At 38.2% G+C, this 16850-nt stretch overlaps 1 protein-coding gene across 2 annotated transcripts in view; it reads right to left on the bottom strand.

Annotated features, from left to right (window-relative positions):
• Positions 1-461: 461 nt before the first annotated feature.
• The window catches only part of KCNQ3 (potassium voltage-gated channel subfamily Q member 3), a gene marked incomplete at both ends in the record, with an annotated part of 207723 nt that continues 191334 nt past the window's right edge, over positions 462-16850 (bottom strand). For both annotated transcript variants that reach the window (XM_080339371.1, XM_080339372.1), the window contains 6 exons: positions 462-1196; positions 2154-2238; positions 3742-3840; positions 7393-7524; positions 9849-9951; positions 11036-11223. In XM_080339371.1, coding sequence (XP_080195497.1) covers positions 462-1196; positions 2154-2238; positions 3742-3840; positions 7393-7524; positions 9849-9951; positions 11036-11223 — 1342 coding nt within the window. The remainder of the gene's footprint in view (positions 1197-2153; positions 2239-3741; positions 3841-7392; positions 7525-9848; positions 9952-11035; positions 11224-16850) is intronic.

Genomic DNA, 16850 nt, shown 5'->3' with positions numbered 1-16850 from the left:
TGGCTAGCTTGGTTAGAGACTGATTTACTTATATTGGAAAATGGATTCAGACATTATGCTTCCACAAAGGGATATTGCTCCTGAAAATATTTTTACTTTGCTGCTCCGTTTACAAAATGTAGCAAGGACCACCATATCTCACCTGTTACCAATTCACCATTGTTGTATTGAAGAGTATCAGATAGATATGTATCATAGAAGAAATCAGCTGTACCATTTATATAGGGTAAAGTCATGCAAACCATGCTCAAAACTAAGCTCCTTAGTTTTGGTAGCATGAAAAAAACTGCATTAGTAAATTGTATGAAATGGTGCAGAATGACTAGCACTAATATCACATGCATCTTATGCAGCAATTGGTGTTTTGAACTAGTAAGCTTTGGGTGTAGAGTAAGTGAGATATACAAAGTATGCTTACATTACATGGAGAAGTCAACCAGTGACTGCCCCCACACGCACTTTTAAACTGGCTTATTTGAAGGGGTCCATATTGAATCTGAAATCCCATCTCCTGTAGAAGACAAAGGCATGGAGCCACTCGGTGTAAAAGGGTCGGTGTCTGTGTCCGTTTCCCCCTCTGCTAGGTAGCGTTTCTCTCTCATCCACGCTGATCCCCCGTTGGGGCCAAACGGGAAGTCGTCTCTGTCTTGGGAGATACTAAAGCCACTTGGGGAGCGCTCAAGTTCCTCATGGTTGACGGAGAGAAGGGATAATGGAGTATCACTGTCTCTTGTTAAGCTCCTTCTCTGCCTTGGAGACACCTTATCTGAGTAAGGGCTTTGTAGGTCTCCTTGAGAGTGGTAGCTGATCTGGGAGTCCATTAAAGTGAATATAGGCAAAACTGTTGGCCTTTCTGCATATGAAGTTGAGGAAGGTGTGGCTTGCACTTTGCCAGAGTTTTGCCCACCTATTGATAAAGGTTGTGAATGAGTCATATGACCATGTGCTGAGAAACCATAAGGACTGACTTTGTTGACTGGAACTTGCTGGAAATTGTAAGGAGTTTCATGGCATTGCCCAGTGTATTTATATATTATTGTTTTTAATTCAGAATATTTGTTTTCTTCTCTCTTCTCCTTTGCAGGAGAAGCAGTTTCTTTCAATGGACTTATCTCAGTGACTTGTATTTGGAGCTGTTCCATATGATGCATATGCATATCAACAAGAAAATCCAGTTTCTTCCCCATGTCATTAACCTGAAAAATACCAATGTTGTGAGATTGTTTCAAGTCAGTTGTTCAACACAAGAGTCAGTGCTTCCATAGGTGCACTAACCCCAGCAATGGTGTGCTGTCATCATTACTGGTCATGAAGGCAATTATAGGATAAACATGACTTTCCAGTGGAAGCTGGACTGCAGTAGATGTCAGTTTATCCTCTAATTGCCTTGGATTAAGAAGATCAGTCACTATGAACTGTGCCAAATAAAATCTAAGCATTGCCGGATATTTGTCAGTCCAGCACCCAACAGCAGTCTACAATGTTATGACCAAAGTCTTGACACCATACGACAAATCATTATCACCAAAATACAACAGATGGAATTATCTTTGTATACAGACCTATTGTCTAACTTTTTAATAGTCCTACAGGGTTAAATACCAGGACTAATTATCTTTCTCTTTTGATTGTACTTTGTCCCTGAACATTTGCATTCCATGAAAAGAATTGCTGTGAATCAATGCCACAAGCCTCGATGTTACCTAGTTACGTATTTAAAAACAAGAATGTCTTGACTTGCTAAGCAACAGCTTTGGATGAACAAAGAGGGCACCAAATACCTGTGGAAGCAATACCTTTCAGTGTCAGGATCTGCAAAAGAAGGTGGTACTCACAGCAAAATGCCAGATGTGATGAGTATGGAATTTAAGGGAGTAAAAAAGTCCCATCTAAACATCATGGTTTGAGTCTTGCTGCCATATATAATGATTTTCATTCAACAGGTTTCAAAATGCACACTTCTCAATTAATTAAATTCTTTAATTAAAAACTTACAGCATAATTTTGTGATCATTAGTACAAATTCTGTGTTAGTCTTGTTCATCAACAGTACAGATCTGCTTAGGTCAGACAAATATTCATACAGAATCTATGTAGCTTCATCATTTCTGTACAAACGCCTAAGCCTGCATCAATGCCATGAAATTACATACCTGCCGTTCAACTTTAACGAATTTGCCCATCATACTTTGGTCTTCAGTGTCTGCTGTAGATGCTTTGGCTACATATGGATCATTTCTATAAAGAATTAACAACTCTATTAGTGTTCATTTTTTCTTTGTATCACAGTAAGTAATTTATACCAGAAAACAGAAGTAACATCTTGGTGGTATCTTCATATAGCTCCTTAGAATAAGATTTAAGAAAAAGCTGAATCTAGTTATTTATCATAAAAGGTGGATTGAAAGTCTATTCAATGTGATTCCAACGCATTTCTAAAAATATATATTCCTGATTTTTAATTTAAAATTATTTTGGTAAAAAACCTAAGATAAAGATGCAGGAAAAACAAAAATGAACAAAAATTTCAGAATGAAAGTGAAATTAATCTCAGAATTGGTGGAATAGTTTCAGGTTTGTGAAAAATGTTGAAATAGTCTAGATAGTGCAGGGGTGTCAAACGCATTTTCACCGGGGGGCACATCTGCCTCACAGTTGCCTTCAAAGGGCCAAATGTAATTTTAGGACTATTTATACAGTCATAAAATTACATTTATACAACTATGCTTTTCTACACTTTTCCACAGACTATGTCAAAGTCTAGAAAAACAATTTCTAAACACTTGTTCTTTAACATGATTCAGAACAAATATACCCATAAAACGTTTGTTTTAACAGGTCCTGTTCTTCTCTTTCTACCAAAATTAAAGATGTAGCTGTGAATGTCTCTTACTAAAGTAGAAATTATAAAACATGTCAGATTATATACATGGGGTTACTGATAATAAGGGCTCATTCATGTTTTGCAATCTGCTTTTTTTCCCAAATGAGCATTGCCTCTTCCATACATACAGGTCTCTGTCTCCACATTCACATGCTTTTAGACTTTTCACTGGGTGGATAAACCACGTAGAGCTAAGGTAATTTAATTTCTATAGGATTATTTTTCTTTTAAGCAACCATAACAGCTTTTGGGACAGATTGTTGATGGTCTTGTGTGGTATTTATTGACAGATTGATAGTTGTAAATACCAGAAGAAATGTAATTTGTTATTCAATTCTTGCTATCAGGAATGCGGTGATACAATAATGTGCTGTAATTTTCACACCCAGAAACCTGGTATTGCAATTTACTTTCAATAATTCTCACCAATCATTGATTCAAAAGTAACATTATTAAAATTAAAATTCTGTGCTTGCCATTTGAGGGCAAGGGGGTGTTAAAATTAAACTTTTTTAACTTCAGGAAAATAACTGGAATTATGGGTGATTTTTATTGAGTTTTTAGCTGGGTTTACTAGTTGAATGTTAGAAATTTAGCACATTGGCAACCAAACCATGGAGAAGCTGAGCTAGATGATTAGAAGCCATTAAGCCTGGATTTCCATCATACACTGTTCTTAGGGAACCCAGTATCTTTCTGGCTCAACATTTACACATGTATGTGTCGTAGCAAAATATCGTCTCAGTATCATCACTATAACAGTGCACTGGCTGAATGAAGGACATACTTATTGGCATGAAAGAACTTTTTTTATTTCTGTTTTGATCTGTGAAAAATACTAAGCATAAAAAATTCACCTGGGAGACTGCTGTGAAGGGTAAGAAAAAGCTCCTCCCTTTTGGGATTTCTTATGCTTGGGAGTAGATGGAGGTCCAGGTGTAAAAATCATATCTACTCTGAAAAAAAAGAAAAGTGTAACTGCATAAATCCATCTCTAAATGCTAAAACATGATAGAAAACACTATGCGACTCTGCAGCAAACTACAGCAAAGATTCAAAACGGAAGCATGTTTTGGTTTCATAATATATTGAGGGTCATGATGTGTTTGTTCTGTTCTGGGTTCACAATCAATACACTGAACTGTAATTACCTGGTAATTTCATGGTAATAAAGTAATTATCTAGCTGTTTCCAAACTCTGACATTTGAAACACATGACTTCATTTCCTTCAATGGAACTAATTAATGTGATTGCCAAAAAAGCTCAAATAACAGCTGCTCCTAAAAATGTCAGGAGAAACTCATAAGGTTTTTTGTTGGACATTGAAAATCTGAATTTGGCAAAAGATGGCAATTCTTGATACCCTTACTAAACCAATGACTTTTTAGCACTTCTTGTGCCTAAATATCAGTAATTTAAAAATCTTTACTAATTATTCATCTGGTTTGAGTATAGAACTATAGATGAAGTTTTATAAGGAATCCTACTTGACATTTTATCTGGAACAAAACCAAAAGGGTTGTTTGGAAGGCTCCAGCCTATTTAATTGTACTCTTTTACTATGTCAATATATTCTTTCATTTGGCATATCCAACTGTTCAGGTGCAAGCAAGCCTCTGATCATTCAGCTTACACACCAAACTGACCAGATATCAGGCAGCTTAAGTTCACAGAGCAGTTATTTGTATTACGAGACAATCCATGCAGGTGCATTGCATGGCTTCATGGAGCCTGTGGCAGGATGCAAACCCCCCTCTCTCCCCCTCCCTCCTTCAGTATGGAAGGAATAGACACATCTCCCTCTCTCCCTGCTGTTTGAGGCTAACAGCTTCTTTTGTTTGGCCCCAGAGCACCCTGGCCAGGGCCATTGGAGAAGGGAGTGCCGAGGTGCCACTGAGCCACTGGGCACCTGCGGCCAGTGTGGGGGATGTTTGGAGGCTTCAGGGGCACCCACAGCCAGTGTGGGGGTGCAGAGAAGCTTCTGGAATGCCCACAGTCAGATCTGATCAGCCAATGTAAAAAAAGGAACTCTCATCCAGACGCTGCCCATTGTCACGGGTCTCTCAGAGCACGAGCAAGATGCTGCCGCCGAGAGCCCCCCCGGGATGGAGACTCCGCTTGCCGTGCCGCCACGGGTGTGAGTAAAACTTCTCACAGGATTGCGAGTATATTTATACTTTCCGTGCACATTTGCACGTGTAACTTTCCGTGCTCAATATGAGCACGTGTAAAATTAATCTTCGCATAATCGCGGGTGTATTTTCCTCCCGTGCTTCCACATAAACACGTGTAATATTCCATGCACATTTGCGCGTGTAAGTAAATTAACCCTCGCAGGATTGTGAGTGTATTATAAATTTACCCTCGCACAATCGCGATTGTACTAACTTTCCGTACTCACTATGAGTACGTGTATCTCTTTAAAAATAATCCCACACTGTGTTCAGGCAAGTGTGTATTTGTCCCAGACTCAGGGACGGCTCCGGCATTGCTTTGGGTGAAGCCATGTGCTCTGTGGACCGCCTGTTGTATTAGTTGCTGCCCCTTAATAATTTTCCTCAACTGATATCCAAACCTGTATTTAAGTCACTTTTGGAGTGCTAAAACCCCGTTTCTCACCAGTTTAATAAAAGTTGTTTTGGACCCTGTTGTCCCTTAAACTAACCTCGGGGTGCCTCCGTGACAGAGCTCCGCAGAGTTTTGAAAGTGGAACTTAAAAAACTCAAGGCAAACCTCATAAAGCTAGCTAGATATCTGCTGGGCACCCAAGCATTGCTAGGCCATCAATCAATGCCTAATCAAACTCCTATGACATCTTGCTATTCATAGACACAACGAGCAGGTCTCACCTGCCTGCTTTTGTCTGACTAGAATCAGTGGAGATCTAGTCACATAGCGAAGAAAATTTGAGGGAGAGTAAGGGAGATTCAACTGATTAAATGAAGGTGTTTGTTTTAAGCAGGGGATGAATTGTGCCATCAAGGCCATTAATTATGTTGACTATCTCTCTGTTAACTACAACAGGAACCTCACATGTTTTGCCAGAATTATGTATTTTCTCCAAAGACCTCTAAAAGTTCTTCCCTGTATATGGGCAAAATGGTTGTTGAAATTTTGTGATTTTTATGCTACTGGTGATTCTTTATACTGGGACAGAATATTGTTGAGCTAAACATGGCAGTGCTGAATCTGTTCTGTGATTCTTGCCCTGACTCACCTAGGATGTGTCTTCCTCACACAAAGTTCTGCCATAACCACTACATGAGATGGGCCTAATCACATCAGACACCTTTATTGCTGCTAGGAGCCCAGCGGGTATCTGAGATGTGCTCTGTTGTCCAAAATCACCAAACACTTCAGTCTGAGGTAAAGGAAGGATGTCCAGTATAAGGTGTGTGTAGACCCCACCATAGATGCAGAGCCTTCCTCAACTTTCTGAGTTCAAAAAGATATTTCTGCATTGAAACTTAAGCTCATGTAATGCAGAGCTCGTTTTATAGAATAACAGTGGTGGTTTGTGGTATACAATTAGAGAGAGCAGCTTTTCTAGAGAAATAGTACTGAGGTAGGAACCAGACATGTTATATACATGAAAATGAGATAGCCCAGTACATGGAAAAGCACTTTGAAATAAGAAACTACGAAGTTTAGCAGAAGAACCAGAGAAGCCTTGAGAAGTCAAGGTAAGTCTAGATAAGGTACAAATGTGCAGCAAGAGTTGCACTTGCTCAGCCCATTCTTGAGAGAAATCAAGGGTATCTCTACATGACATTTTGTTCAGTGACCGGGGTGGGGCTCATGAAATGTGACCAGCGCTGTGCTGAGACTGAACTATTATAATACGCTTACATGCACATAAACACATGCAGTCAACCCCAGACAAGGTTACTAGCTCAAGCTGTGACCTGCACACATGACTCAAGATGCAAGCAGCACAAATTTTTGTAGGCATGCCTCAAAAGCATATCAGGATGAACCACTCCTGTGAGAAAACAACTGTGGGTTCAGGTTGCACCTGAACAGTCATAAAGGTCTGAAATTCCTATTATTTTTATTTTTTTTCATATAGGTCAATTTACAGTTAAGCGAAGAAGATGTAAAAGGGTTTTTGCTGATGTGTTTTTGGTCTTCGATGACATGTTTCACCAGGCATAGGTCAGCAGAGAATATAGCCCAAATAAATGCTCTATGTTGAGCAACTATTGCTTTTATTTATCACCCACAAAAAAGGGAGAAAGAAAGAAACAGCCCTAATCAAATAAGGCAATGGTCAAGAAAATCCACAAAACTTTTTACTCCAATGTACGTGTTCTAAATATGAGCCAGTGGTGTCTTCTGCTGCTAGCTGCTCACTTGCCTTTATTCTTTGGGGAAAAGGCTTTCTTCTTGACCAGCTACACTATGCAAAGACAAAGCTTCTGGATGGTCTTGTAAGCAAATACAATATGTCAATTATGCTTTTATTTTGCCAGCTATACAATTTCCACCTTTACCAAAGGATTCTTACCTTGCCTGAAGATATTTTATTCTGGAAAGCATATCAAGATGCCCTGCTGAGTATTGCTCTATCACATCCTTTACATCGTAAGGCCTCAAAGTCTCCTTGAATTTTTTTTTATAGAGACGAAACTGTAGTATTCTGCATAATAAACAGAAAAATTACTAACATCATATGTAAATTCCATAATGATAACTTGCAGTTTTACAGAATAATTGATAAATGCGCTGGAGGTTTGGAAATCGAGCATGTTATTTCAAAACAAGGCAATAAAACATAATCAGAGAATCTCTAATATCATACCACATCTGTATTTAGTAGTTTATATAATTTGCATATAATAGGCTAAAATGAATTATGCACACAAAATGTCTTTTTCAGTGCTATCACCATAACTAGAAATGGTTCAAAGCTACAAAATCATATGTGGAATTTGATTTTGAGCAAGTCACAGGAGATTTTGAAGCTGTGAAGCTGAAGCTTCTTTTTTCTGCTTCAGCCATTATAAAGCTCATTTAAAGTATATAGAATGCTGAATCATTTTCAGCTTGGTTTTCATTTTGCACCTGGGAAACTTTTGGATAAGAAATGTTAATTAGCTAGTAATGTAGAAGTTAAGAAGTCAGAAGCAGTTCAAGTTGTGGAGAAAAGAAAAAGCATTAGAACTGTCTGAATTTTCTTGAAAAAACAGCAGAATAACATTATTGTTGTTTTTGTAATAATAATAATAACAACAACAATAGCAATAATAATAAAATTGCTATTATGATTACTATTATTATAAAATGCCCTAGTAATCAATAACAGAATTCTTATAACAAAGACCAGTGCTGGCCAGATCTGAGGGTTTGCTTTCTCAGTAGAGTCTCCATGTTCTTATTGGTCTGACTTTGGGAACTGCTGACATCTGTTAAGATTCTGATCTGGTTTTTATTCAAAGTTGGTGTTTTTTTAAAATGTTTTAAAAATCTGTATAAGCAGTCACTTAGTAATGGTAACTCCATTATGACTTTTTATGGGCTTTTGACTTTTTAACTCTGTTGCTTATAAATCTTTCCAGATTTCAAAATTATACCTATGCCTATTATAGCCAAGTGATATATGATAACACAGAAACTATACTTTAAAAGAAGCATAAATGAAAAATAGGAATTATGCTGTTAGCAATTTCAATTTAAAATCTCCTTGATCATGACCCTGAAAACCCATTAAGTGGTTTTGTGTGAAAGAATTACTACCCATTAACATTCAGGTTTGGGGTAAACTATACAAGAGGAAGAAAAAAAAAAAAACAAACCTGATTGAGTTTAAAGGGAAATTGCATGAGTTAATTAGACTGGGACACGATATAGGAAAGGAATTTTTATAAAGGTAAAATAGCATGTCCCATGGAGGTGGGGCTGCAAAACAGCACAGATGTATCATCTGCGTTTAAAAGCCAGCGGGTATCAGGGAAAGAAAAAGGAAAACTGTGGAGGACAAACTTCCCGTATTAGGGAAGCAGACATGGGTAATATGAGCAAAGCCTGTGGAACGTGGCTTCCAGCAGGCTTGAGAAAACTTGGAGCTTTTTCTGACTGGTTCTCCTGCAATCAACTGGAAAAGAACTAGAAGAATATATAATAGGGTTCTATACATGTAAGTATATACTTATGCACTTATAATCGTCTTCTGTGAAGCTTTTCTGAGAAGATAATTTTAGGGCACTTTAGACTTGCAGTTTTTCACTTGGAAAGTAGTAATACCTGGCCCAGAACTTAGCAACTTCTGGAATAAAAAGCAATTTCAATGAAAGCAGAGTGTTTTCCTATGGGGACATTTTTTTGGGAGAAGAAAGTAAAAAATACTGAGTGGAGGAGCAACAACGTCAGTGGATGAATTCTATGTGCTTGATGTGCTAAACACATCATCAAGCCTTACTAGTAGTTTTCTAACCCTAGGGAATATCTCTTGTCATATGCAAATAGAGATGACACATGTCACAAGCTGAAGACTGCTGAAATAGAGACTCAGTATCTATTAAAATATGACAACTGGAAAGTATATTGCACACTCATAGAATTCTGAATAAAAAAGAGCTGAGTCAGATCAGAGTTTGTTATGAAGTGAAAATTCCAGTTTTACATAATACTACAGTCACTAAATTGAGCAAGATACTATATAGCATATTTTAATGAGGAACTGTATACAATCTTATTTTATAATAAACATATTTATGGAGTATCTTGCAAAAATTACATGGTTAATGTTACTGAAAAAATTTCCTTCCTGCATATTTTCAGAGTACTTTAAACAGGGTCTGTCTCACGCTTTTCAGCACATCTAGAATTATCTCATCTATTATATTTTTTTAAAAGCAGTAACAGTAACAATGAATCAACATGTAGCAATATTGTAATGTGATTTCCTGAAGCATAAGCATTCAGAGCCAAAGGAAAGCATTGAGGAGCATCAGAGACATTTACCTGACAGCTCGGATGGCTGTCTTGAATGTGGGGATCATATCTTCCATAAGGAAGTCGCTACTGTCGCCTCTTTCTTCTGCTACAGGTTCTCCTGTTCCTGCATCTACAAATCAGGTCAAAAAAGAGTCTATATGAACATCTGACCACACAATATATAGAGGCAAGGTCTGGCTGACTAAGGCACTACATAATGTAAGTGTAATTTAGTAAAGGAACCTCTCTTGCAGGTTCTTCTTTCTCTGGTCAGGTCATGAAAAGGATTTTATAATTCTGCTGGGACAACTGTAAGATTATTTGAGGGATCTCCTCTCAGATTCCAGAATTTCTGAAACTTGGGAGCTTTTCTTCCTTTCCAATGGATTTAGAAGTTCCCACTTTTAGGAGCTTTTATAATTACAAATCTTCACCAAGATTATTTTATGTAAGGCTAAAGCAGGTTCAGAAGACACAGGCCAAGTAGCCATCCCACTTCCACTACTTGGATCTCACGTATCTTTGTGGAAGAGAATAAACAATTTCGTGGTGTGAACACTCAAACTGCACCTATGGTAGTCTGCCCAGCATGCACTGATGCCAGCTGGCACAATAAAGGTGAAATTGTTCTTTAGAAACCCTTGAGACACTATAGACAATAAGAGGAAAATGTATGCCTAGGGAAGCTGAGAGGAAAAACACTCTCTTGTGTTGCGTGAACACCCAATGGACATCTGCTGAGGGGCAGCAGGCTCAGGGGGAGTGGGAAGGAAGCAGCTGTTGACTTAATAAAACAAGGTTTTAAGAGATTGCAGTGAGGAGGTATTTCTAGTACCTGGACACAGGCTAGTGCAGGACTGGATGCAGTCTAGCAAGGAGCTACCTTAACATAGCATGTGCTTTTTTGGGGGGATATATTATAGATTCACTTTCCAGCGTGTCTTCTTGTTCCAGCTCAAATAGATTGATTTCATCACTGGCTATATCCCACATCATTTGCTGGGTTTTGGAGAGCTAGTGTCTCATTTCAAGCATTGTGTTGTCTGGACTCCAGCATTCATTTCCTGGAGCTTCCACAAATGTGACACGTAAAACAAGGGATGGGCCATGCATGGCCTAGAAAAGTCACAAACCTTCAACAGAAGACACAGAGGAAAAAAGCAAAATGGGGAAAATGGGGGATGGATAGAAATAAATCAACACAGATGGACTACCTTCTGAGCTTTGCCAAAAAGCGTACGCTTTCATTCGGAATGCAGTGCGAAAACGCTCCTTATTATTCAAGACAACATTCTTAGGCTCTTTTGAAGGACTTTCTTCAATGGCATCTACATTCAGAGGGGTAAATAGCTTTCCTTTAGTATTGGTACCACGAACCCGATCCAAGAGACCCAGCTTTTGGCTACAAAATAAGCAAAAGTAATCATTTTCCTCCTTTGTACAATTTTCACTTGTTTTCATGATGCTTTAAGTATATAATGGGCTGAAGAAATGTTTTGTACACAAGGACACTGCTGGGGCTACCATAATACATCAATGTCGTTATAAGCAACAGCTAAGCTCCACAGATAATTAACTGCTTTTTATGAACATTTTTTGTATCAATGTTGAAAATGTTACCAGAGGGTCTTGCTATCCTCTCTACATAACATATCACAGTGCTTCAGCTCCAGTGGCATGCCTGAAGCATTAGATTTATTGTTAAGAAGAGAAACACCACTACTTAGGCAGTTATACTGTCTAATGACCAGGGTGCTTGGCCTTCCCTGTTCAGTGCTTTCTTTAACTTTGACATACTATTAAATGAGTAATTCATGTGCATAGCCAGCAGTAAAAGAAAGTCAGATGTGCTGTGAATCAAATAAATTATCAGGAAAACACTACAAAGGTATTGCCAAGCAATTAGCAGGTACATGGTAGGGCAAAGTATCCAGTTCTCTCCACCATTCACTTTCAGTCATCTCCCACTATTCTAGAAATTGAGGTGTCCTATGACATTAAAACAGTCTAAATAAGTGTTATTAATTTTACGCAGACTTTGCTGTAATGTAATTTCTTGATGAATTCATGGCGGGGGAGGAAATATACAAAGTGCAGACACATATGGAGAAAAAAACCCGGTAGAAAAATATGAGATGTTGCTTATTGATATCTGTGGCAAACTAGTCACCACAGAATATGTAGGGCAATTAAGCTGGTGAAGGCTCTAGAAAACCTGTCCTATGAGGAGCAGTTGAGAGAACTGGGGATGTTCAGCCTGGAGAAAAGGAGGCTGAGGGAAGACCTTATCACTGTCCACAACTACCTGAAAGGAGGTTGTAGCATGGAGGGGGTTGGTCTCTTCTCACAAGTAACAAGAGATAGGACAAGATGAAATAGCCTCAGGTTGCACCAGTAGAGGTTTAGATTGGATATTAGGAAATATTTCTTCCCAGAAAGGTTTGTTGGGCATTGGAACAGGCTGCCCAGGGCAGTGGTGGAGTCACCATCACTGGAGGTGTTTAAAAGATGTGTAGATGAGGTATTTAGGGACAGGACTTAGGGGAGGGTTAGCTTTATGGTTGTCCTCAAGGATCTTAAAGGTCTTTTCCAACCAAAATGATTTTGTGATTCGATGTTCAGTCTCAAGCACTTGTTTAAAAAATATTTTCCGTAGTACTAGCTTTTGGGTTGAAACTTTGATCCACCAAGCTGCTCTAAAGGCTGAAGTGATAGTGAGTGCAGGATCCCAACAAGTGGGTTTTGTTCTAACTAAGACAGGGAGAATCCTGTGAGATCTTTCTGCAACACTATAACTTTTCTGTTCTTTCAGAGGCCATGTCTGACAGCAGTAGTTCTTTACAAGATAGATGTCTCAACTCCATGGTATTTATTTCTGTGAAATCTGGATTCTTCAAGCACTTATCTAGCATATACAGTCAAAATATATACAGGAGAAGACAACAGCTAGTGAGCATGTTTTGAAATAAAATAAAAAATAAAGGTGAGGAATTAAAAGTCAACTGAATGTGTTGTCTGTGTTTTTTTGGTGATAAAGTAGGGAAAAGAAGTTCTCATGTCTCAATATTAATAAAACCAAAGTTTGAAGGAGGAATTAATTTTGAGAAGGATGGTGGAGTCTGGAATATTGGCACATCACTGAAAAAGTTTTTAATGCAAAGAAATGCACCAAAAATCTAGCTGAGTGTTAAAAGATGTTAGAGAGAGTGAGCTTGTAAGATCTTCAGTGTGAAGAAAAAAAAGACAGAGCAATAAAGCATGTTTGGTATGATAATGATCTTTGTAGACTGAAGGAGATTGTGAAATAAGCTATAAGAAGGAAGAAACTGAAGTAGTTTTAGGATTAGTAGATCTATTCAGTGATAATAAAATGAAATATTTCCCTAGGTCTGAAAAAAAATTATGTACAACTAGAGATCAGCTTTTCCTGGTGGGGGATTAGCAGGTCACCAATGATAGATGAATCCTAAATGAAAGGGAGACTGTAGTCCATCTGTTTTTCAGGATTTCAAGATTGAACGACTTCCTTCAAGAGCTTCTGGAAGGACTTTCCAGGATAAGAAAGAAGTTCCTAGAAGGATGAAATCTAGCAGTGAAACTGCTAGATTTCCAATTATGAGGTGATTTCCTCAAAGACAAGAAGTAATCACATACTACATATTGGCTTCTAGCAACATATTAAATGTCACAAGATTTGGTTTAGTAACGCTATAGAGAAGCTCTCAAGAGAAGAATTTGTTTAAGGCAGAGAACCTGAATGACAAAGCAGAAAAATAGGTGTGAGAGAGGATTCCTCTTTTTTTATAAAAGGAGTTTAATACTATATTAGAAGAAAAGAGTTGTTAGCACATGTAGCCTCTCACTTTTTCTCCAGAAACTTCCATAGTCCTTCAAAAAACACATCCAGCTCTCTCGAAATTTGTCCCCCAAAACTCCTGTAATAACTGCCTTCCTTACCAAAAGAAAAAGAGGCATAAAGTGCATTGCAAGGATCTGTAGGGATCAGACCTGCAGGAAAGGGTCAGTATCAGTTTAGGAATAAACTGTTTTCCCAAGACTGTTCCTTGAGCATCTTAGGTTCAGGAGCTAAAACTCATCTGATCTGTCTTAAGTTGTTCAAAAAGTTAAACATCTTGTCTAAGGTTAATCTTTAAACTCCTATCTATAGCCAGTGGGAAGTTAGCAGCCTACAGAGTAAAGTTCAGCTTCTTTTCATTCCAGGATGAGTTTAAAGCTGGGGGAACTTGTCTCTTGTTATTGACTACAGAAAGATCCCAATGAGAAAACATTTAAAAAGCATGTCTCTAGTCTAAGCTAAAGTTAGCTAAGCTGAAACCTTCCACATCAATTCAATCCTGATGATTAACCCTTAAAGTAACATTCAGATTCATAACAGTACATTTATGCAATAAATATAGACAATTGTGTTCATATCTAGGCAGCCAGAGCAGTAGACTCATCAGAAAATTATTCATCAGATTCACATAATAAAATAAAACAGTATGTTGTATACAAAACAAAATAAAACAAAACCCAAGCTTCTTTCCAGATAATGACTAGCTGTCATCAGAGAAAAAATGGACTTTATTCTCATTTCCAAGCCATGAAATCTGGGTCTGCTGGGGTTTTTGTTTTCATTGTGCTTTTTAAAAAGACTTAGGAAGCGTTTGTTCTCATGACACAATCTCCTTCCATAAACCAGCATGCGCATGGCTCAGTCTCCAAGTATGAAGCATGCGCAGATCACATCATCCTTCATGAGAGTGGTTAGGACAGTGGTTCCCACCCACAGGTTCATGTACTGCTGCTTGCCTTTCAGACTCCTTCTACTGATGCCGGTTGCTCTTCCTCCCCTTGGGACAGCTGTCCCACTTCATTTGGCTTCCTCACATTCAATAAAGTGTGATTCCTGACTTCCAGCACAATTCCAGAAAACGGGAGGATTCAAATGCATCCCAAACATGCTGATAAAAGTGTTGAGTATTTTCTTGAACTAGCTTGGATACACCGTCATTACTTGTCTTGCATGCTATTGCATCCTCTCCCTTGTGGTGGAATAAAAATTTTCCTAACACCTTTGTCTTTGAAGCAGAGTCCCAGCAATAGAATACCTTAATTCTGAGGTAGATACAGAGCACCATAAAAAGAGGAAGGCAGAAGCAGTGCAGACAGTTTGGCTGGAAAGCTTCCTGGCTAAAGAACAATTCAGCTCTCAGATTCTTTCTCCCCAACAGCACTGGGAATTATTTTCAAACATCTGAGAGATGAATATAGTGGCTGGATATATCAGAGATGGGTGACTTCTGCAGCAGACGTTTTTTTACCTTTGCTCAGAGTAAAGAGTGGGAACCACTGAACTAGAAATACTTTTTCCAGAAAGAGTCATGCAAGGAGATAATGTAGTTACATCCCATCATGCAAACCAGGTACTCTCCTCTCTGTGCTTTGCCTAGTATTGGCATTTCATAAGCAAATGGTACATGTATGAGAAGAAAAATAATGAATCAATGCTAACATTGAAATAAACACAGCCCTTTTCCATGCATTTACCACTTTCACCTAACAAGGAGTAAAAATAATCAGGTATTTTTTCCATATTTTTCCAATTTAGCTAATCATTAAATTCAGTTGTTCTCAAGTAACTGGTAGTAAAAGGCAGTCATGTTTACTCCAATATTTTACCACATTATCAGCTGTACTTATATGGATGAACTTAGCTTTGGGCAAGAAAACATTCTGAATGAGATTTCCAGAAGTATTATCTTTTGAACTAGTCCCAGTAGAAATTAGCATGAAACTAATATTGTGAGGACAGCCATAAATCCTTCACTGAATACCTTCAGCTGATCTTGGAAAGCTGATGTGTTTTCTTAATATAAAACAAAGTGCATTCTACACTTCCAAGGTACTTCTGAACTTTGGCCAATCAACTTGCCCTTTTAAGGAAATCAGGTGACATTCTTTTCTATAAAGAGGAACTAACAAAAATGTTCAGTTTCAAAATAATTGACTAACTTCTTGACAACTAATGTCTTAATTTAAAAAGCCACTTTGCACCCTGAATCTTGAGGTCTAAATTTGCAGGTTTCTGATGTCTGAGGTGGAAACACCCTCTTTAGCCAAACAATTTCCACACGCTTTGGTGCTGTATGTCCTCATTGGTATTTAGTTGTAGTCATCACTCTAAATCAAAATTCATCTGCCATCCAGATTATTTGCCCAGAAATATGTACACAGGTCCTAAACTGAGCTCAGCTTTTATGCCCTTGAGAAAGAGAAAGAGCGCTTATGCACACTAAAGGCCTTTGCTTGGTCCATCTTCTCATCCACACTTTCTAAAGTGATTGGAAATGGGTAAAAATAAGCAATGGCAAGCAAATCCATGGGAAGAATAATCCAAGTTCAGTTATTTATGAAAACAGGATGGATATCTTTCACCAATGGATACAGCCAGTAACGTAGGTAGAAACCATATGGATGTCGACCCAGTCTTTACTTTGCAGTGAATGTATCTCCATGTATCACCTACTAGAAAACAAACCAAACTAAAAAATCCATGTCTCTTGACTATTTTGCATGGGGTAATCATCCAGTGAAAAAATGGAGTGTTTCACTAGCAACTCTCCAGAAGCTGAAGAGCTCACGCTAGGAAAGCTGAGTTGTGTGTTGATGATTTCACGTTTGTGGAATGAAGTGGGAATGAGAACAATGAGCTAAAGTTGAATGACAGCGAGATGTTTGTGTGGAATAGAAGAAAATGCTTGACAATTTAGTCAAAATATTAGTATTTCTGATGATGTGTCTTTCAAATTCCTGAAATGCTACAAATTATTTCCGTGTTTCTTTGCAGGAAGATAAAGTTCTTGCTCTACATCTTAGGTCACAGTTCAGCAAGGTATTTAAGCATGTCACTAGCTTTATTCAGGTGATCAAGAGCATCCACTTGTTTTCCATTTGCTGAACCAAATCCTACAAATACACATGTGGAGATGTTGTCCCACTGAACTGAAATGCAAAGTGACTTGCATG

This window comes from Nesoenas mayeri (assembly GCF_963082525.1).
Source record: "Nesoenas mayeri genome assembly, chromosome: 2".
In the NCBI taxonomy this organism is placed as follows: Eukaryota; Metazoa; Chordata; class Aves; order Columbiformes; family Columbidae; genus Nesoenas; species Nesoenas mayeri.
Note: the sequence above shows the minus strand (reverse complement) of the source record. Positions and strands in the feature narration are given on the sequence as shown.